General features: G+C 39.6%; 1 protein-coding gene across 7 annotated transcripts in view; it reads left to right on the top strand.

The window, feature by feature from the left end:
• LOC149206006 (uncharacterized) overlaps positions 1 to 22,593 on the top strand; it is a 415,715-nt gene that overhangs the window by 131,591 nt on the left and 261,531 nt on the right. For all 7 annotated transcript variants that reach the window (XM_089395252.1, XM_089395250.1, XM_089395253.1 and 4 more), the window contains 4 exons: positions 10,120 to 10,230; positions 10,307 to 10,400; positions 10,541 to 10,640; positions 10,720 to 10,857. In XM_089395252.1, coding sequence (XP_089251378.1) covers positions 10,120 to 10,230; positions 10,307 to 10,400; positions 10,541 to 10,640; positions 10,720 to 10,857 — 443 coding nt within the window. The remainder of the gene's footprint in view (positions 1 to 10,119; positions 10,231 to 10,306; positions 10,401 to 10,540; positions 10,641 to 10,719; positions 10,858 to 22,593) is intronic.

Raw genomic sequence — 22,593 nt, 5'->3', positions numbered from 1 at the left:
TGTAAGTCTCTCGTACAAGTCACGACCTCCAGTAGAGTAGAGGGTCTGTGTGACTTCACCAGTCCACGCAGTGGCTCCATCAACCCCTCTACAAATGTGTATACTCGCCTAACATCCGACAAATCCGGTACCATGACCGAGACCCTCAGGAACTCCGAAATATAATGCTCTGGATGTCTTGTCTACCTGAGCTAGGTCAACTCCCTGAGGTGAGCCTCCAAATCCCTCTGATCAAAATGCTCCACTAATCCGTGTGAAATCCTCATAGGAGGTAACGCTGGCATGCTCCAGAGTTGACAAGCCATGAAACCACCAGTCGTGTGCCTCCCCCTCCAAATGCAAAGTGGCCATTTTAATGGCCTCTACCTCCGTCATCTTGTTGAGCTGGAAATAGGTGTCCAACTTCTCCACCCAAGCACGAGTTGTGCACTTGGTAGTGCCATCGTATGTGGGGAAGTACATCTTCCCAATGGTGCGCTACAACTCATAGTTCTGCATGCCATGGCCTCCATAGCTCCTCCCCTTCTCATTCTGCTTGAGCTGGCAAAAATCTCTAAAAGATAGTGCTTCTCTGAAGTTTTCTCCCATGGATTGCCACTCCTTGAAATGCTCTCCCATAAGTATTTGATCATCAACTCCTCCCAGTTCACCTGGTGCCAAAGGTAGGAAAGAAGGTAGCGTGGCTCTAGTTGGCCCACTAGAGGATGGTGGCTGCGCAATAGGTGAAGGGTGGTCAAACTGTTGAGAGGCTCCCAAAGTCTCTCCAAATAGAAAATCCCGGTGAGTGCTTTGTTCCCGGTTTTGCATTTTGATCTCATCTAACATCTCCTTCTGCCCCTTTGCCAAATCACTTAGGGCCTTCAAGAGACTATCAAAGGCCACCTCCTTTCTGCTCTTGGGCTCCCCCATGTTCTCTGCTATCACTGCCTTCCCATGGTCCTCCGTGTCTAGAGTGATCTCTAGCTCGCTCTCCCTGCTCCAGTACCTTTGCCTCCTATAGGTAATATTCTGTCTGTCCTCCTCACTCATAGGAAAGTCCCCCACAACTGAGCCAAGATCTGAGCTTTGATACCACTGTAATGTCCCAAAATAGGAAAAACAATGATATGCAAGCAAATAACAATTTTTCACCACAGAAATTTCAAAGCAATTAGAATACACCCATAACAATAAGAAATATGGAAGCAACTGAGCCATTTTATTATAAATTGGTGCAAGAGTACAAAATATGGAAGGAATGCACTTGGGCTTGCCTCAAAGGCAAGTGGAGCAAAGCCCAGGTGAAGCAATGACAATCCAGAACTACAATCAGCTGTCCAACTGCTGCACTGCGCAGTCCCCATCGATTCCGCACTGTCTGCTACAAATATATGGTTGGAAACCCCACCTCCGTTGCTTAGAAAATTCTGTAAAATTATATCTAGGCTCCTCAAGCAAAACCCACAAAAACCCAGAAATGGTTTGGCCTGGTTTTGACCTTCCAAAATCGACCCCCAAAAAGCCCAACGCCCTCCAGAACTGCTGAAGCACACTGACTGTCAATACACCAACAAAATTCTCCTCAAACAATCCGGAAATGTAGCTATCAACCCACTAATACTTCCCTTATTTCTCTCGGCAAGGAACAACTCCAATGGCTGAGTCTCCACCACCCACGTGTGTCCAGTGTCTTCCTTTTGCGCTGGCCCCAGGTGCTGCGAAATCCCCACTGAAGAAAGCTATCACCTTCAGTGCCAAAACTCACCCAAAAGAGCAACAAATCACCAAAGCTTCTTTCCCGGAATTTCTACTGACAATAGTGCCTCTGAAGAATGAAATGTTGAAGAAAGTGTAACTAGGTTCAGTCTTCATAATGACATGATCTTTGTATTTGATGTAATAAAAGGAAATAATTAATTTTTGTAATTTGGCTACATGGGTTTCATGAGCAAGAAGTGTCTCTAGGTAAAAGACTTCTTCTTGATGTCTTTAGGATTTATTTAAATGTGAAAGAGTCATGTCATGTGTGTAGAAACTCTTTATGAGTTCATGTAAATATGTACAAGTCCTCAAAGTCCTGTAACAACCCTCCAAGACCAAGATCAATGCCTCAGAAGCAAGCTCACCGAAATTTGCAAGCAAAACAACAAAGAAATCTTATGTCGGCTTCTAAATGAATTAAATATATAAATGGATGTCACATTGACTTGAAAAAGGACATGTCGGTTCATAAGTACATGTCGGCTCCAATGTATGGACATAACCACTATAAATACCCATCTAGGGTCAACGAAAAATATCAAGGAAATTTTTTGGATTGCTTTGAAATTTCATATGGAGGAGCAAAACCGCAGTTAGGGCTTGACTATATCTCGGTTGGGGTTTAGGTGCAGTCAAGACCTCGCATATATGGAGCAATAATGACGCAACTGTGAGGCAAGTATTGGGGCTAAATATATCCTCAATTGCAGGTGCAGAAACTCGGATAGAAGAAGCAGAGAAGATCTTGGATGAGGTGGCATGAAGTCTGGACATTCTCAGCATGGCAATCTCGGCATAACAAGGAGCAATCTTGGCATCAAGATCTCGGTGGCACTCCTATAATAGACTAGTCGTTGAACAATAGTGATAGATCTACTCTCTCGGCTCAATGAAGAGTATGTCAAACGCTGTCTCTTCTATATATATATTACAATCTTGCCATGACAATGAAATAATGGTTAAGTGAAGAGATCCTCGGTATACATAGAGAAGGAGACTAAGTCATCACAGTATTCAGATCTTGTATAAGGAAGTCTCAACATGCTTCGAAGAACAGTGACAAGGATCATAGTCTTGATCTTGACTTAATTGAAATCATAGTAATTATAGATCATTGTCATATATATATATATCGGTGATCTCATTGTCTCAGAGGATCTCAGTACAACAAGAGATGTATTAGCAAATGATCCTGGTGATACTATTGTGAAGGCCTTTATGTTACAGCAATGAGGTTGTAGCAGTGATGAAGATCATGGTGTTGCAGTAGTGATAATGATCATGATGGTGATGACCTCTGAAGGAGCAGCAAGATGATGATCTCAACAGTGCTCGAGGAAGAGGATTGATGGCTTGGTCTTGGAGAGGCAGATTGTGTCAAGGGTCATGGTCTTGGTATTCGTCAATTGGAATCTCTATAAGAAGAATTTTCGTGCGGGTTTTCCTCTCCAAGAGGGAGAGGTTTTGGCCCTGGCAAAAAACCAAATATTCGTGTTCTTGTCTCTTTTGTTTGCATAACAGTTTGATGAAGTTAACTTACACATGCTAATAATGAAGTAAACATCAAGCTAAGATAAAGATTGCATTAACACTTCACAAATTGTTATCATGTATCAAAGAATCATCTTAACTATGGTTGCCCTAGATTCTTCAACATGAAAAGGACCTCAACTCGATTTCCCCACTGCGTCCTCCAGGAATACGCACCACAAGGAAAACTCTGAATACAAATGTTGGAAACCACAATGAAAATCACCTCCGGAAGATTATGGATGAACCTCTCTAGGGTGGCACTCGAAGACCCCCGAAGAAAGGGTGAGTTCTCCGCCCGGAAAACTCGTGCTAAACATGTGACCTGGCTAAGCAGCTCGAGCAACTGAGAAGAAATTCGTTATGCCAAAGATGTCAAATGAAGAGTGTTTCCTTCCTTTTATAGATTTCGTGGAGCCTTTTTCCTTCCTTTTTCCCTCCTTCGTGGGTCCCTCACTAAGCCTTCGATTTTCCCTCTCATGCATTTCGAACCATTGGCTTAGGGAGTGCGTATTTCCTTGTGTGGGTGGCCACTAACAAAATCCAAAATAACTTACTTCTAACTCCCAAGTCTTCTAATAAAAATTGAATGGGCCCCCGTCTCCTCCAAAATTAGCCCCAAAATGTAGAAATTAATCTTGTTCCAAACTAATTTAGGAAGGGACATTATAATAATTTTCAATATTGCCATCCACGCCATGTTTGATTTTATACAAACATTTGGAAGTCAAAACAGACTTACCTTTGGGTCGTGGAACTACTTCCCATACATCATTATGTATGATGCACTCATATTCTTTAGCCAGTGCATGTTTCCATATTTGATCTTTCACTGCTTCTTCAAAAATGCATGGTTCGACTTGAATAATGTTGCTCATGGCTACAACGTATCCCTAGAACCAACAAGGTTTCTTGCTTTTTCTGAAGGTTCCTCTGGGGGCAGTTTGTCTATCAACATCTTGTAGAGTGTCACAAAGCCGTAATGGTCTCTTTCTAGTAGGAGGATCACTTGGAGGAGGATCTCAAGGGTCCATGGGCTCCTTGGATTCATCAACAAGATCAGGCTTAAACTCCGGATCTTCTTGAGCATGCAAGGCATCATCCTCACTTTCAACATTAGCAGGAGGAGCGTCTCTTGCCTTTCCAGGAGCTGCATCTTCATCATATGTTACATCCTTGCTAAACTCTATAGTTCTTTGAGTAGGCACGTATATTCTGTAAGCTTTAGAATTTTCACAATAATCGACAAATGTACCTTTCTTACTTGGCGCTTCCAACTTGGTACTCTTTTCCTTTGGCACATGAAAGTAGATAGGGCATCCAAAGATCTTGAAGTGACCAACCTCAAACTTTTCACCTGTGAAGACTTCTTCAGAAGTCTTGTTATTTGAGGCTTGATGTGGAGATCTGTTTTGGACATAGAAAACAATGTTTGGAGCTTCTCCCCAAAGAAACTTTGGTAGCTTCTGATCATGCAAGATAGCTTGACTGCTTCCATGATGGTTCTGTTCTTTCTTTCGGCCACACCATTTTGTTTTGGGTTATATGGTACAATGGTCTCTTTCCTAATTCTAGCTTCTTTGCAGAAGTCAATGAAATCATTTGAAGTGAACTCTTCTCCGTTGTTAGATCTGAAGATTTTGATATGCTTTCTTGCTTGTTTTCCTACTAGAGCTTTAAAGTCTTTGAACATATTAAATGCTTGACTTTTGTTTTTCAAAAAGAAAATTCAAGTTTCGTGAGAAAAATCATCCACAAAGATTATATAATACAAGTAGCCACCAAGAGAAGTTACATGCATAGGTCCACATAAATTAGAATGTACAAGATGAAGTACCCAATTGTTTTTGCTTTGCTTGGAGGGAATGATCCCTTTACATGCTTTCTACTTGCACACCCTTGGAAAACTCCATCATGGTCCAATCGAATCTTCGACATTCCAGAAACCATCTATCTCACATGGGGCAATGCTTTATCATTAGTGCCAAAGTTCACATTGATGATTGCAGTCATGAATCAACGCATGCATTGGTCTTCCATTGACTTTATAGAGACCTTCAAATCTCGATCCTAGAGTGAAGGAATCTCTCATGCTAGATCTCATTGGCCAAGTGAGAACTTTTCCATTTATGAAAACAAATTTTATTCCTTTATCTTCTAAAGCAGATATAGATACAAGATTATTTTTCAGACTAGGTATATACTAAACTTCTTGAAGTGATATAGTTTTACCTTCATTCAGATGAAAAGAAACAAAACCAGATCCCTTTATAGGATATGTAGAGTTATCTCGAAGTATGATTTTCAGAACTGTCTCCCTCTCAACCAGATTTGGGAGAACTTATTTATAATTAGTAAAGTGCCTTGAAGCACCATTATCATTTAACCAACTATGACAAGAATCTGCAGGAGAGGAACTAGAAAGAGCAGAAACAAGAAAGTACTTTGACTGTGTCTCAGTTGCATTATTATCATACCTTAGGTTCCTTGAAGTCTTGGTAGAACGATGGTTTTCTTTATGAACAACAAGAGCTTTGTTGAATTTCCACGATCTTGGGTCTAGGTTAGAATCTCAAAATCTCTAACGCTACCAAACCAAGAATCTCAACAAGAATTACTTTGCATAGTAGAAAATATAAAGCAGTAAATCACATATGCACAAGTATACACAATTTTTAACAAATATTGTACAATAATGTACAACCCAATCTTCGTTATATTAAACCAAATCTGAATAATACAACAGTCTATGGTATACAAGATACAATGACAAACTTCGTTGTAGCTTCTATGTCATATCTTGTCCTGCCGGTCCTTCGCTTTACTGCTCACTAGCTGCCCCTTAGTCCTTCAAAGGACAACACATCGAGACTCCAGGAGGGCTGCCACCTAACACTGCTGCAAGTCACTTCTGCTGCATGTACATGGGCTGATCCAATCTGCTCTCTAGGCTGGCCAATTCCTGAGCTCCAATTTGCCAGGCTAGCAATCACTTTTGTCCATCAAAGTGCTGCACTTTCGGCACGAATCTTCACCCAACCTTCAACGCTTCTTCATCACTTCAAGATAGCTTGTCTAGGGCTACTTTGGGTAGCCAACACGCTGCCCTCCACCAGACCAATGGCACCCAATCCAATCACTGCAAGATCTGCACCTATGAAGGCTCTTGATCACCAAATCAAGCCTCCAAATTGGCTCCCACAGGCTGCTATAATTTTGTCCACACTAGGACATGATCCCCAACATCAGATCAACCAAACTCTTCATCAATACGTACCTTGATTGAGCTTCTGTTTTTTGCTGTAAGGTTCTGCTGCTGATTAGGGCACTTGTCACTAGGTAACAACCTTATCAACCTTACCAAAACAGTCTCCTATTAGATGCGGCATCCCTCCAACACTTGGCTGTCCTACTGGTTGTAGGGTAGGGCTTAAACCAACCCTCAAACAAGCTGAAAACACCCCCTATACCCTCTGCGGCTGATTGTGTTAATAAGTGTACCTTCGACCCTCTTGTATAGAGCAGTTCAGGCCTGTGGCCTAGTCATAATTCATAGCTACGGTTGTGGCCTAGCAAGGAGAGAGCACCGACACTAAACCGCACCTAAAACAATATTCAATCCCACTCTTAAATGCGACCTTCTTCCCTACACTAATTCAGACCTGTGGTGAGATAAACAACAACCCAAAACAACCCTTCTCCTCAACGTTTTGTCCTCCTTAAATATGCGGCTCATTTAGAGATGTATGGATGAGATTTGATGTTCTTGGATGATTAGAATGATTCCATCTCACCTCTTATTTATACACATAAAGAGGGCTCCACGAATTATATGAAGAGACATGTCTATTGGACGAATTCCTCAAGCCTACATGACTTGATTGTCCAAACATTAATTGTCAACTTCAAAAATTCATAACTTCATTTCTAGAGCTCCGATTTGAGTGATCTTCGAAGCGTTGGAATTGGCATGCCAAGCTCTATCACCTCAAATTTTATCATGCTCAAATTCTTCATGGGTTTGGTCCAAATATCGATGGGTGGAAAACCCCAACCTTGGGTTCCAAGCCCACAAGTGACCCTTGTGGTGCTTTGCCCTCCAAACCTTGAACCATAGGGCTTGGAGTACCTCCCAAGCTACTAAAAATCAATAAGCTTCTCTTCTTCTTCTATAAAATGAAGTTGTTGCTATGATTGTTGAAGTTGGATCTTGGTGCTCTTATGTTTTCAGGACAGTCACGGGCATAGTGGGCATGCTTATGGTAGTTGTAGGATTGAACTTCAGATAAGTCCTTGTTCCATTTATAGGCACTGTTGGATTTTGGGAGTAGTGTTTCTTGAAAAATGATGACCTCTTCTTTCTCTCTGCTTATTGCCTTGGACAACAAAGGTAGTAGGTTCTCCCTCGTCATGTTTGGGAATTCTTCCTCTGGAAATCATTTTGGCGTCTTCTTGACTGCACTTTCCCAGGAGCTCATCAAATGTGGGAAACTTATCATTGTTGCTAATGGTAATAATAAAAGTCTCCCAAGAAAGAGAAAGACCTCCAAGCATAATCAACACCAACTCTTTATTAGATACAATTTCATCAACAATTGACAACTGATCCTTGATTTTTGTTATCCTCATGAAGTATGCTTGAATGATCTCTCCCCTGTTCATCTTAATGTCCTTGAGTTGATTCTTCAAAGCAAGGATTTGACTCAAGTTGTTTACTTGATACATTCACAATCAGCTTGCCATAGATTTCCTTAGATTTCTTCAAGTTGAAGACGTAGGTGATGAGATAGTCTCAAAGAGAATCAAGGATAATTTTTTTAGCCTTGACTTCTTTCTTGTATCTGGCTTTGATAGCAACATTTGAATTTTCTGGTGGTTCTGCTACCTCACCTTCAACATATTCTAGTGCATCGTGTTCCTCAAGAGTAATATCCAATCTTGCCTTCCATGGACCAAAATTCGAAGCATCATTCAACTTCTCTTCATTCTTGAAGTAAGAAGAAGACATCTTGATCTAGTCAAACAAATTTCAGCAGCAAGAAGAAGTAACAACAAATGATATTTCAACAGTAAATAGGAGCAAGTAGTGATATTTCAGCTGAAAATAAGAGCAGCAAGTGATATTTCATTGGAAAATAGCAGGATGATAGCTCTTATCTTCTTGGGCTTGTCTTCACCAAAGCTTCGATACCATGTTAAAATTTTGTTGTTCTGTGCTATAACAATTACTTATTCCAAAACTTCTTTTTTTTTTGCTGCAATATTAGGTAAGCAATTGTAGATAGAACATAAACCAAATGCACAATTGAAGACAACCAAGAATAAGATACGATACAAAGAATTTAGGTCCAATGGCCTGGGCAAAACCCACCAGGGGAAAACCCATCCAAATTCTTCTTCCATCAAATATCAATTGTTCAGCAGAAATACAAAGTACAATGAGAGATCAAGAGAAAGAGTAAGTTCACCCATCCAAACAAGCTGTAGCATGAAGAGCATTGGTAGCAGCAGCTGATGCAAACATTGAATCAACCTTCAAGTTCTGCTTTACTCTCCAAGTCTTTCTCTCTCATAATCCTCTTCAAGTCTCTCCAACTCTCTCTCTCAAGTTCAAATCCTTCTTTCACAATGCACAAGTAGTGAGAATGATATGATATGAGATACATATAGAGGAGCAACAAGTTCTAGTCATAAAGGAGCAATACACATGCCTTGAGGAGGAGTTACATATGCCATTTAGGGAGGTACACATGCCTTTGTAACTATTGCCATTAAGGAGGTACACATGCCTTTGTAACTCATACCATTAAGGAGGTGTGAGAGGAATCTTTTATGATATGCTTTTATTATGAGTAAGAGGAATATGCCATGTCTTAATGAGTGTGTAAGAGAGAGAGTAACGTTTGCATTAATGAAAGCATAAGAGAATCTTTTATGACAAGACTTTAATGAGAGTGAAACATATCCATTAAGAGAGAGAGAGAGAGTTATGATGTGCTATGTGAGACATAGAGGTACGAAGTGATTAAGTGATGAAGGTAAGGTGACTTGAAGTTCCTTTTAATAATAATAATGTTATAGTATCATAAGGATTATAATAAAGGTAATGATAATATTGATGATTAAGTCAAAAATTGAACTATTAAGATTGGTTAATGATAATTTAAGTGATTTTCCAACATCTATACTTGATTACCAATTGATGCAAGGTGATTTACTATTTTTGGAAAGTCATGCTTGAGATGCTAGACACAAGTTTCTAATTTTAGAAGTCACTCCAGAATTGTTAGGAGTGAAATTTTATTTAAAGAAATTCATCCCTGAGCTACCAATTTTCAACATTAATATCTCGTTGAGATCACTTAAACCACTTAACGGACCCAACTTTATAATATAAAGTCACCTTCACTTTATAATCATTAATTATAAAAAGCGCTTTTTAAAATCACTTTATAAGGTCATTAATATTAAAAGCACTTTATAAAATCATTTTATAAAGTCACCATCTAGAGAGTGTCGCTCGAACACTTCCACATGCTAGGCACCTCCAATATGGATGTACCTGTTTGAGCTACCCCAAAAATCTAACAAGGTTAAGGTTGTTGAGAGGTAAAATGTTTGAAAGGCTTTTTTATACATAAAAGTAAAATTGTACTGAATTACATGCTTTTCCCTAAACTGTGATAATGGTTGTCCTTGGCCTCTTATGCATTTAGTAATGCTAATTTATGATTAGTGGTAAGCAATGGATATGTTTATGAATGATATGAATGAGAGTAATTGAACTAGAACAATGTAATTTCCACCCATTTGTACTTCGATAAATAATTTTGTATTTCTCATCCACAGTTGGTTGATATCGGAAATGAGTTCCACAAAGCAAAACAACAAATTTCACGACTCAATAAAGGTCGACCATTATGTAAGCATGGAATGGCAAGGCTACAAATTGTCAAAAAGGTATAATAATAATATTGGACTTGCATTTTGAGCATTTTGATGGGATTTTTTACTAATTTCCATATGGTGATTTTAGGATGGACCTAACAAAGGACGATTATTCTATGGATGCCCATCTCAAGTAGAATCTTGTTTGTTTGCTTGGGTTGATAAAGGTCAAGCACAGACAGGTGAGAATCCATGTTAACTCAATTTTGAATTAATTGTTGTCATATTAGAGTTTTAGCAGGTAAACATAAATTTCATGTCATTAAACATTTGTGACTTAAGGCTTCATATTCTTTCACAACTGTGAGTTCTCTGATTGTAGATAATTCTGAAGGAGCCTTTGATTGGTCGAGTGAGGAGATGGAGCATGCCTTTAGTTGCTTCAACATAGACTTCTATGCAGATTGTGAGATATTTACTAGGTATACATTTCATTCATTGCATATTGTTGTTATATTTCTCTTATGATGAGAATCTTAAATTTCTCTTCATGTCTTCTAGGAAGATTGGAAATTTCTTTTCAAAGAAGAGAAGGCGAGACGAATATGAATGTGGGGAAGAGATTGCTGGATTTGATAAAACGTCTACATACTTAAAACTATGTATCTCAAGAAATTACAAAAGATGTACTCACTCAAAGTAAGGTGATTGGTTTTGCATAATTTAAGTTTATTTTAGACTATAAATGGCAGCATTTCAAAGATTACATGAATATATCCTAGTCTCTAGATCAATCAAAATTACCGCCCAAGAAAAGAAAGGACGAAGTCTTAGTTGGAAGGTAAAAGCAATATTAGATGTTTAGATCCCATAGACATGACTTAAGTGATCAATTCAAAATTATCTATTTGTCATTATTTCTAAAAGCATTATTTATAGTACATTTTATTGCTTCACATTTGGTTTGGTATCTTGCATTTGAGATGTTACTTAATGACATTGAATGCCATCTTTCCTTAATGTTATGAGTTTAGACATTAGAGTCCTGAGAATGAAACAAAGTAAATTAGGTATATTGTGCACATGTCTTTTATAGATATGACAACGCAAAGAATGATATTTATGAGAGCACGAAGAATGGCATTATCTTTATTCATCAAGATAGTAGTCGAGATACATATGTACGAGTGATTAACATAATATTGATACATGAAAAATAATGGCAAAACACATGATGACAACTCCATTTAGAACAAGGCCTTCACTATTGCTTGCTACTTGGTTTATTGTCTTGTATTTGAGATTTTACTTAATGATATGAAATGCCATCTTTCCCCATTTGTATGAGTTTAAAGACTAGTTTCGTGAGAATGAAACAAGGTAAATGAAGCATATTTGTAGACATGGATTTGATCACAAATGAAATATTTCTTAGTGCTTGGACAATGGCATTATCTTTATTCATTAATATAATAGTCTCTGTCCCATCCAACCCTTGTTCAACTCATTCCCGTCTAGCTCTCATTTAGCTCTCGTCGGCTCTTGTTCAGCACATCATTTGTTTGCTCATGTGAATGCTTCATGTCAACTCATTACATCACAAATTGAAACCAATATGGCCTTATCCCTCATACTCCATGCGAGACTTGCTCCACATGCAATCTTTTCTCTTCTTGCAATTAAATCCATTCCTGGGATGATAGCAGCATAATCATAGGGAAAACTTGGAGGGAAAATGGATTATGTAGTGAGTGACATACATACTAGTATAGGTGTAGGCATATAATGAGGAGTAGATGCATGTCTTGAGGTTTCTATAGCACATCCCACAATGACCAGTTCTATAGACCTTGTTACCCCTCTTTTAGCAAGGTTACCCTAATTTTTTTTTTACAAAGGACCATGCCATTTGCAAACCCAAATTGTGCAGTCTATGGCCTTGTAGGCCATGATTGATGAAGTTTAAAAGTGTATCAAATCTTTCGAGGTGTAAACCTTTCCTCAAGTTTTGCACTAAAAAAATGGTTTTCACCTCAAGAGATTTGATCCCTCTCGGTGCTTGATAGATCTCGGGGTAGGCCATGATTGATGAAGTCTAAAAGTGTATCAAATCTTTCGAGGTGTAAACCTTTCCTCAAGTTAAGTACTAAAAAAAATGGTTTTCACCTCAAGAGATTTGATCCCTCTCGGCGTTTGATAGATCTGGGGTTAAGATGGATCTAGGTTGGTAGGGAATGCATTCAAAAAGAAAATACATGGAAAAATGGATATCAAGGAATCTGATTTATCTTGGACATATCATATGCATATGCATGGACAACAACTATCAGTAGCAAATACAATAGCCCTTTTAGACATACTCTATGCAGAGGAAGAGACCCATGACTATGCTTTACATTTGAAGAATCAGGTACTGTCTTGGAGGACCCAGATGACAATACTTCCTTTGCTTAGGTTGGAAAATAAGGTTGGTTCTAAAATGAAGTCACATTTACCAAAAACCTTGTTGTCAGTTGTTGTTCAAAATATTATTGTGGAAGAAGGTCTACATTATGGCGAACTGTTCTGTAGCATAGCAGGGAGCTACAACTGGGCAACATTTAATAGGGCCAGGGCAATAAACTACCTATGTCTGGAAGAATTCAACAAGCATCTTTGGGACGTTGACATCGATAGACAGACTCTGAATCTCTTGAGGACAAGCAATTTCTGGCGGGGAGGACTGTAATGTCCTTGATTTTGAGAGTGCAGAAATTGCCTTGCCCAATTTTGATGTTATTAGTAAAAAAGGGAGCAAAAAATTATTTCATTAGAAAAAGGGAGGGAAATATTATTTGGCGGCAATTATTATTTTATTAGGAAACAGCGACAAATTCTATTTTATTAGAAAAAAGGAGGCAAAAGCCACTTAGTGGAAAGTGGCCCCACCAATATAATAATATTAAAGGGGAATCTAGAAGATTGGAAGAAGACTCAATGGGAAAATTATAAAAGGAGGGGGAGACTCATTTCCGAAGCATCCTAACTTGCGAATTTCACTTACAACTGAAGCAGAGCTCAAGCGAGTTCAAGCAAGGAATTTCAAGGGAAATTCTCAATCAGTTTTGGTGAACTCAAGTGTCACCTTAGCTGGCCTACAATTTCAGTGAATTTCCATGTCACCCTAGTTGGGTTTCAATGTGCCCGGATTGTACTAAACTACTTGCAGGTATTTGGGAGCCCAATTTGGATTCCAGGAAGAAACCCATTTGCCAGAGGGACGTAATTTCCTTGGAGGGCTGAGTTTAACTTCTGAAGTGGGGGATAAATTTCTTGCTACAAGAGGCCAAAATTTTGGTAAATGCTAAGGGCTGAATTTTTGCACATGTGGGCTGAATTTACACTCAGAGAGACGAGCGGGGTTGTCTTTAGTGGATTGATTTGCTGAAGTCGACATTTTCCTCTGGGCTGGTGCATTTCCAGGGTTTGATTGAAGCGCAGACCCGTGCCTTCCACAATTTATTCAAGGACAAAATTGCTTGGGTTGAAGGACGTGCTGCTTATTGTGAGTTGTGACCACCTACAGGAAGGCTGAACTGATAATTGCAACAGCTGGAAAATTACCCAGGTTCCTTCACATCGAATTTTGTAACAATTGTTCCCTAAATACTAATGAAATAGTGTTGTCATGTGTGGAATGCAAATTTTTGTATAGAGTTATTTATTATGCCAAGCTGTCCACTGTATATTTAATGAAATTTCCTGAACATGTCCACTGAATTAAATTTCTGAGTTTGCATGCCGACTATTTGTCAAGAGTCTGCTATGGAAATTCGTATTTTTTTAAGGGAAATGGTGCAATTTTAGTGCTGGTACATTACAAAACCCTTCTTGTGTCCACAAGATGATCCTTCCAGCTACCTTCTTGTTCACCTTAGCTCTGATACCATGTTGGAAAATCCAATGTGGCAACTATTAATTCAGATTTTCCTTAACCTTAATAATTGCTTGTGAACATTATTTATCTTCTTGTGTTTTTCTTTATTAGATCTTCATCAAACAATTATCAACAACAAAATAGTAAAAACAGTTGACACAAAAATTAGGCTCCAAGCCAGGGAAAGACCCCTCTAAGGGGAAATCCTAGAACAATCTCTTCTCTTCTTATAGAATCTGCTTCAAATGAGACAATCAAGACCCAAACCCTAGACCAAGCCATCCTCCAAGTACCAAGTCAACCCGTCAAGAAACCCTTCCAAGTGGATCAGATCAACAAGATTCAATCCTGCATCAACCAACTTCCAACTGCAACTTCAATCCCTAGCTTCGACCCCGCAACTTCGACCTTGTAGCTGCTGTAGAAACCCTAATTCGGTTCTTCAAGAGATCCTCCTTTCAGCAAGACATATCCTTCCAAAGTCAACAAGGTCACAAACAAAGTATTTAGTCTTCCAACAACTTGATACTGCAACTCGCTCTCCTACAATTCGGATGTTATGAACAAAATAACGGAAATATTAAATAAAATTAAATAAATAAATAAATAAATAAATAAACAAATTATTAAAACATTATTAATTATGAAAAGTTGAAGTCAAAAGACATGACCCTTAAATCCCTTGTGGCTTGTCAATACCTATCATGGTGAATTGCCACAGGGCAATGTAAACACCATTCAAATTTTATTCAAAAAAAAATTACTTACTGCACATAACTACTCAGTCTACACATAATTGCGCTAATGTGTCTGGTTTTTCTGTTTCAATGGTATCAGAGCAGTTTCGTTTCTTGGCCAATTGTTGCACAATTTCTACGCCTCCACCTTCAACCCATTGTCCACATTGTTGTTCCGTCATATTCGCCTTCCCTGTATTCCTCACCTGTCCCCGACTGTGTTCACCGACCAAAAACAACTCTGCCCTTTTGGTCAATCACCCATTGCCCGACCACACCTTGACAGTCACCCTCCTCTTCCGCTTGTACGCCAAGTCTGGTTTGTGTCCTGTCAACAACATTGTTCCTCGCGGTTCATAGCCAGTCACGTCCAGACGTTGCGACCTCGATCCTCTACCTCTGTCTCAATCGTCTGTTGTTCCCCACTGTGCTGTTGATCCACCCGACACCGTCCCTGCATCATGCCACCTTCTCTGGTTTTATTCCCAATGGTTTTTGTTGACCCTCGACCGCTGCCTTCTTTTTTTCGAATGTCGCCCTTTATCACGTGCCCATACGTCTAATCTACACATTATAATTATATATCATATAGATACCGCTATATCACCAATATAGTTATATATTATATTATATAGTTTACACTATATAATCAATTTAATCATAATTTACTTAAAAAATTTATTATTATTATTATATTATAAAAAAGGAAATTATTAAAAACAATAAAAATTGCTTTTGTCAAGAAAAAGAGAAACAAAATGGGGAATAATAATAACGATGAGGCCGACACAAAAAATATCAAGAAGAACTCGATAAGGTATGACATCGCCTCGACAATGTTGAAAAGAAGCAGACAGAGTTAGGAGAAGGGCAAAATAAGATAATCAAAACTCAAGAAGAATTAGCAAGTGATATTAAAAAGATAGATAACATTGAGAAAATGTTGCAAGGAATGCAAAACCAAGAAAAAAGGGATTTTGATTATCGTTGGCAAGCCTTCTTAAAATTGAGGGATGAAGACAAGTGCGAATCATCCCGTAAGGTTAAAGAACAAGAAGAAATGATGGATCAATTAATAGAAATGGTTAATTCATTTTTTGTTAATCCCTTAATCACTCAAGAACCAACACAAAGCCTCAAAACTCTAGATAGCGAAGATCACCCAAATCATGAATTCCGCAAATGCTGAAATTACATTTCTCAGGTAGCCAGTACTCTACAAGATTTCCAGAAAAAGACTACCAACAGATTAAAAGGGAACTCCCACAATATGATGGTAAAGACCATAAAGGCACTATTGTTTGGGTTAATAAAATGGAAGTCATTTTTGAATCAAACCTGCCAATAGGCGAACGAGAAAAGATCATGACTGCATCCAACAATTTGGAAGCAGAGGCATATGATTGGTTCCTATGGTGGTTTGGCAAATGTGACGCTCGTTCGTTTCATTGGAAGACCTTTGTGGATGCCTTGCTAAAAAGATTCTATGATGAAGAACTGGATGCTGTCTATGAAAAAGTTGTTCATCTCAAGCAAAAAGGGTCTATAAGTGAATACACCCACGAATGGGAGGTATTGGCTAAAAGACAAAGAAGATTCCCTGATGAACAACTGCTTAAAATGTATAAAAGTGGACTTAAGGAGTATATTCGTGGAGAATTGAAATTGCACAAGCCTAAAACTATTGAAGAAGCCAGACATGCAACAAAAATTAGTGAACAAAAACATAAGTTCTGTTGTACTCAAATTGTCAAAGTTCCAGGGAAACGGAAGTGCCATCTTTTTCAACAAGGATCAGATCACATATCAGCAATCTGTGTGTCATGGTCATCCCATTTTGCAAGTTATATATTGTAAATGATCTTAGTAAAACCTTGAGTCTAAGTAACAATCTAGGTAAGCCTATAATTTGATGACGAATTCCATCCTTGGAGGTTTTTTAACGTCATTGATGTTTGAAAATGTGACTATGTTCGGTCTTCATTAATGTACTTGAGTCATCATGTACTGTACTTGTCAAAGGAATAAAGAAAAGAATTATTATTATTATTATTGTGACTTTTAAAGCATGGGTTTCATGCGTGGGTCACCATGTTTTAGGTTAAAGTCCCCATTGAGGACTTCTAGGATTTATTTTGAATCTATAGATTTATTGAATCATGTAAAAATCTTAAGTATTGAGTCAAACATGAATTATGTAACCTCCACACCATGTTGGCCTAGAAGAAGATCAAGTCGGCCTAAGGACCCTATTTGACCCCACAAGAAGCCTCTAAAAAGACGCTCATCGAATTCATTTGGAGCATCATTCTCACACAAGTTCGAATTCTCTTATAGCTGGGAAAAAGTGCGAAGTTGTCTTGTAGCTGAGAAAAGGTGCGAAGTCTATTATCGGGGAGCCGAAGTGAATGCTGTTGATTTCTGGTAGCATCGGATGTGCTCTAAGCCTCAAAATTTGCAGGGAGGCTAGGACACATGTATTCCAGAATAGCTAGAAATCATCTTAGGAAATTCCACCCGGAGTCAGTTTTATTAAAATAATTAATTATTTTTAATGGATGCCTAAGTCTAAACTTAGGAATTTAAGATAATTAAAGGATATTAATTAAATGGGGGGGTGAAACTTCTAGAAGATTACGAGGATCAAGCCAAAATGATCTGATCCATTGATTAGAATCTAATTTGGGCCGTTGATTGATGAACGAGGGGATTATAAGAAGAGGCTTGATGGGCATTTGGAAAATACATCGAGTGAGAGATCAAAGATCGGTTTTCTGAAGAGAGCAGCACAATAGTTGCCGGAGAATGTGCTCGAGGAGATTTCTTGTAGTGAGGGGCAGGGATAATTTTTCGGAGGAAGTTTTCTTGATCTGGAGTGTACAAGGCAGAGAGTAGTCCGGAGAGGCAGCGCTGGGCCACACAGAGGCAGCGTAGAGCTATGCTGTGGCAGCACAAAGCTTCAGAGGGAGTTCATATTTCTGCTAGGGAATAATCGAGATGTAGTGCTGGAGCCGGGGTGTGAGACTGGGAGGCCAGAGGGCCAAAGTTTCCAGGGAGTAGAGGATCGAGAGGAGGTGCAACACAGTTCCAACAACAATGACACAGTAACTGCATGGGTGTGATGCAGTACTGCGTAGAGACAACGCAAAGGCTAATCTCCAGCACAACTCAGTGCCAGATTTCCTAGTGACAGGGTGAGATCATCTCACTAACTTTTTGTCTAGTTAGATCTCTGTATAGGATTGTCAGTTTGGGCATTTGAAGAATTGTACTAAAAAATTATTGCATAATAATACAAACCCTCAGTTGCTGCATCGATTTTCCCACATTGGGTTTTTCCGGGGACATTTGTCCAAAAACAATGGTGTCACTTGTGTGTGCTATTTCTTTCTTGCTCAGTTCTTGTTTTCGCATATTATTTAAGTTGTGAAGGTTGCAGTTGTATTTATTTCGATGTTTACCGTATAATATTGTAAATAACTTGATTCAGTAGGAGAAATATAATTAGTTGCTGCAATAGTGATTCGGGGATTTCGAATTTTCACATGGTATCAGAGGTAGGTTAAGCAAGAGAGAAGACCGGAAGAGCCCAATGTTGAAGAGGAGGGAGATCAAAGTATTGCATAGGCAGCAGATTGAATCCCTAGAGGGATTGCACAGTCCAAGCCAAGAGGGCAAGATTCTCAAGGAAGATCTCTCTCTGAGTGAGTTGACAGAGAGGTAAGATTTCCAGATCGAGATTTGTCAGCGGCAGAGGGAGCAACACAGCAGAAGCTTCAACGCAGAGCAGTCTTCAGGTGAGACGCAATTTTCTGCAGCAATTGCTGGGGTAGAAAAAAATGTTAGAAGGAAGGAGACACTTTTTGAAGGAATTTCTTCCTCAGAGAATTCATAGCCAGGGAATTCGATTTCTCAATTGTTGAGCAACAGTAGAGAGGGGTAGATCTACTAGCTCCAGCAGGGAGTGCGCAGGCCAGCCTAGCAGCAGCACATAGGAGAGAGGAGGAAGTTCGACATTTTATTGCCAAAGATGACAGTTAATGGGCTGAGAGATCAAGATCGGTTGGACGAAGCATCCAACTATGTGATCTGGAAGGCTAGGATCTCTTGCCTTCTAGATGAGCATAATCTCAAAGCCTATGTCGATAGTGTGGTAGCTGAACCTGCAGATGCGGATCCACTCAAGAAGTACAAGGCTGAAATGGCGAAGGCCAAGTGGTTGATCCTCGATGGAGTGAGGGATCATGTTGTATGTCACATCGCTGGCAAAGGGATTGCCAAGGAGATGTGGGATGCCTTGGCTACGTTGTATCAGGGATCTTTCGTGTAGCGGAAGATGTACTTGGAAGAGAAAATGAGATCCAAGAGGATGCAGAAGGGGGAACGCATTGATTCGTTCCTATCGAAGCTTCAGGAGGTCTGAGACTTGTTGGAAACTGTAGGATCAATGCCTCAACCCACCGAGATGGTGAGGTTGGCCCTGAATTTAGTCTCAGAAGAATGGCAAGTGTTTGTCTAAAGTATCCTGGGCAGAGAGAGATTGCCGGATTGGGAAGGGATGTGGGCTGCTCTTCAACAAGAAGAGATGAGGCGAGACTTAATCAAGTGCAAGCTTGATAGCAATAGCAGCAGTGGGACGAAGCCCAAGGAGGAGGAAGAGAATGCGGCCCTTGCATCAAAGGGGTAGCAGGAGCAGCGAAGGCGGAAGAAGGATATCTCAAAGATCAAATGTTTTCGGTGTGGTGAATTTGGTCACTATGCTACACAATGTCCTCTCAAGAAGAAGGACAAGGATGAGAAACATGATCTGTAGGCTGCAACCGCTAAGATCGAGGAGTTTTCCATGATTGCCCAGATACCTCCAGGGGAGAGGTGGGGTGATCTAGTACTGTAGTTTGAAAGAACTACAGATGGGCAGGGTCCTTGAGGAGTCCACCTCTTGGATCAATACCTTTCTACGGGAGCCCATATCAAAAGTAGCAGGAGGGACCGATGTTAGTTGGTGCAGAAGAATGCCAGAATGATCGCTGTAGTGGCTAGGAGCGTCGGAGACTAAGCAATGCAGAGCAGCGTTGACAGCAGTGCAGGTGGCACAATGCAAAGTCAACAACAACGTAGAGGCTTTAGAGGGTTAGCGCAAAGACTAGCAACAATCATAACTCCAACAACAGATGCATCATGCTGAACACCTGTTCAGTATTTTGGATGTTTTTCTGTTGCAGTTGTTGCAGAAGGCAACAAAAGTAGTTGGAGCGGAGTTGAAGTGCAAATGCAGTTGGCAGCAACATGCAGATTTAGCAGCAACACAGATGCAACATTTGCGCAGTGGTTGGTGGGCAGTGATGTCAAACATCATCAGTGCAGAGGGAGATGTTACAGAGTTAGGGTGAATGCTTCAGCAGGTTGCATTACTAGAGCACATTCCTTGCTAAGAGGGAGTGTTGATTTCTGGTAGCCTCGGATGTGCTCTAAGCCTCAAAATTTGCAAGGAGGCTAGGACACATATTCCGAAATACCTAGAAATTGTCTTGGGAAATTCCACCCGCAGACAATTTTATTAAAATAATTAATTATTTTTAATTTATGCCTAAGTCTAAACTTAGAAAATTAAAATAATTAAGGGTATTAATTAAACTGGGGGTAAAACTTCTAGAAGAAGATGAGGATCAAGCCAAAATGATATAAGCCATTGATAAGAATTTGATCTGGGCTGTTGATTGATAACGAGAGGATTATAAGAAGAGGCTTGATGGGTATTTGGAAAATACATCAACTGAGAGATTAGAGATCGATTTTTTCAAGAGAGCGGCACAACAGTTGTTGGAGAAGGTGATCGAGGAGATTTCTTGTAGTGAGGGGCAGGGATAATTTTCCGGAGGAAGTTTTCTTGCTCCGGAGTGTGCAAGGCAGAGAGGGCAGAGAGTAGTTCAGAGAGGCAGTGCTGGGCCATGCAGAGGCAGTGGAGAGCTACATTGTGGTAGTGTAGAGCTTCAGAGGGAGTCCGTATTTTTGTTGGGGAATAGTTGAGATCTAGTGCCAGAGATGGGGTGTGAGAGCGGGAGGCCAGAGGGCTGAAGTTTCCAGCGAACAAAGGATTGAGAGGAGGTGCAGCACAATCCCAACAACAGTGACACAGTAACTGCTCAGAGACATCACAAAGGTTCATCTCCAACGCAGATCAGTGCTGAATTTCGCAGTGATAGGGTGAGATAATCTCACTATCTTTTTGTCCAGTTAGATCTCTGTATAGGATTGTTGGTTTGGGTACCTAACTAATTGTACTTGTAAATCACTGCATAATAATACAAACCCTCAGCTGCTGCACCCGTTTTCCCACATTGGGTTTTTCTGGGACATTTGTCCAAAAACAACGGTGTCACTTGTGTGTGCTATTTCTTTTTTGCCCAGTTCTTGTTTCCACATATTATTTAAGTTGTGAAGGCTGCAATTGTATTTATTTCGATGTTTACCGTATAATACTATAAATAATTTGATTCAGTAGGAGAAATATAATAATTTGCTGCAGTAGTGATTCAGGGATTCTGAATTTTCACAAATGCGAGTTTGGGGAAGTCTAAGGAGAAAAGAAAAATTGAAATTTTGGTGCCTCTCTCTCTCTCTGTTTTGTGTCTTGGATTGGGAGATCGAAGTTTTCCAAGTTTCACTGTTGCCAGAAGCTACCAGTTGTCATAAGTCGAAGTTACTGGAAAGGGGTCGAAATTTTGGGAGGCTGACTTGGTGTGGAGGAAAGGTCTTTTCTTGGTCTATGGTAAAGAGTCTCAAAGAATACTATTGAAAGGAAGAATTATCTTGACTGGGTTTTCCCCTCGAGAGGGGTTTTGCCTTGGCATGTGCCTACATCTGGTGTCTATTGTTTTATGTGTTGCTACTTTTGGTAATTGCTTGATGAACTAAAGAAAGAAGATATAAAGAATCATAATAATAAGAAATATCACAAGTAATTATCAAGAACAAGAAAATCTTTCTACCTTTATGATTTTCTAACATGGTATCAGAGCTTTGGTGAAGAAGAAAGAAAAAGGCAGTTCCTAGCACTCAATCAAGGTACCATTCAAAAGGATTATCTCAGGGAAGGAGTCTACTATATTCAAGGAAGATGTCTAACTCAAACGAGGGAGAGAACAAACTTGAAGGAGCCTCTAACTACAGATCCTGGAAAAAGAGGATTGACCTAATCCTCGAAAAGAACAAGGTGTTGGAGTTGGTAAGAGGAAATGTAAAGAAACCTACAGAGGAATCCAGTGATGCCGACAAAATGAAATACAGGGAATTAGAATTGGTGGCCATGACTCTGATGGTAGAAGGGATAAAGGACAATCTTGTCCCATTCATAGCTAACATTAATCATGCTCAGGAAATGTATGAAGCCTTGTCGAAGCTGTTTACTATTAAGAATATTGGTCAAGTAGCAAATTTGAAGAATAAGCTAAGGACTACGAAGATGAATAAAGAAGATATTGTGTTAACCTTCTTTGTGAAGATAGCTAGACTCAGGGATGATTCTTGGCCATCGATGAGATTGTTTCGGAGAAAAAACTTGTGATCACTGCGCTATTAGGATTGCCAACCTCTTGGGGTGCATTTGTAATGGCCGTACTAAGTTAAGGGCCATTACTGAACTGTGAAACTGTAAAGATTGCTGAAACTGTAAAGATTGCTGAAACTGTGAAACTGTATTTAATTGATTTGATGGAGTACTTACCTGATCTGCTACGGCTGTTGCGATGAGGAGAACTTCTCTCGTTACCGAATGACCAAAAC

Source organism: Pinus tabuliformis, chromosome 1_2, assembly GCF_031772625.1.
Source record: "Pinus tabuliformis cultivar Carrire ecotype Pingquan chromosome 1_2, CPIR1, whole genome shotgun sequence".
NCBI lineage: Eukaryota > Viridiplantae > Streptophyta > Pinopsida > Pinales > Pinaceae > Pinus > Pinus tabuliformis.
The sequence above is the reverse complement of the archived record's forward strand: the minus strand, read 5'-3'. Positions and strand labels throughout refer to the sequence as shown.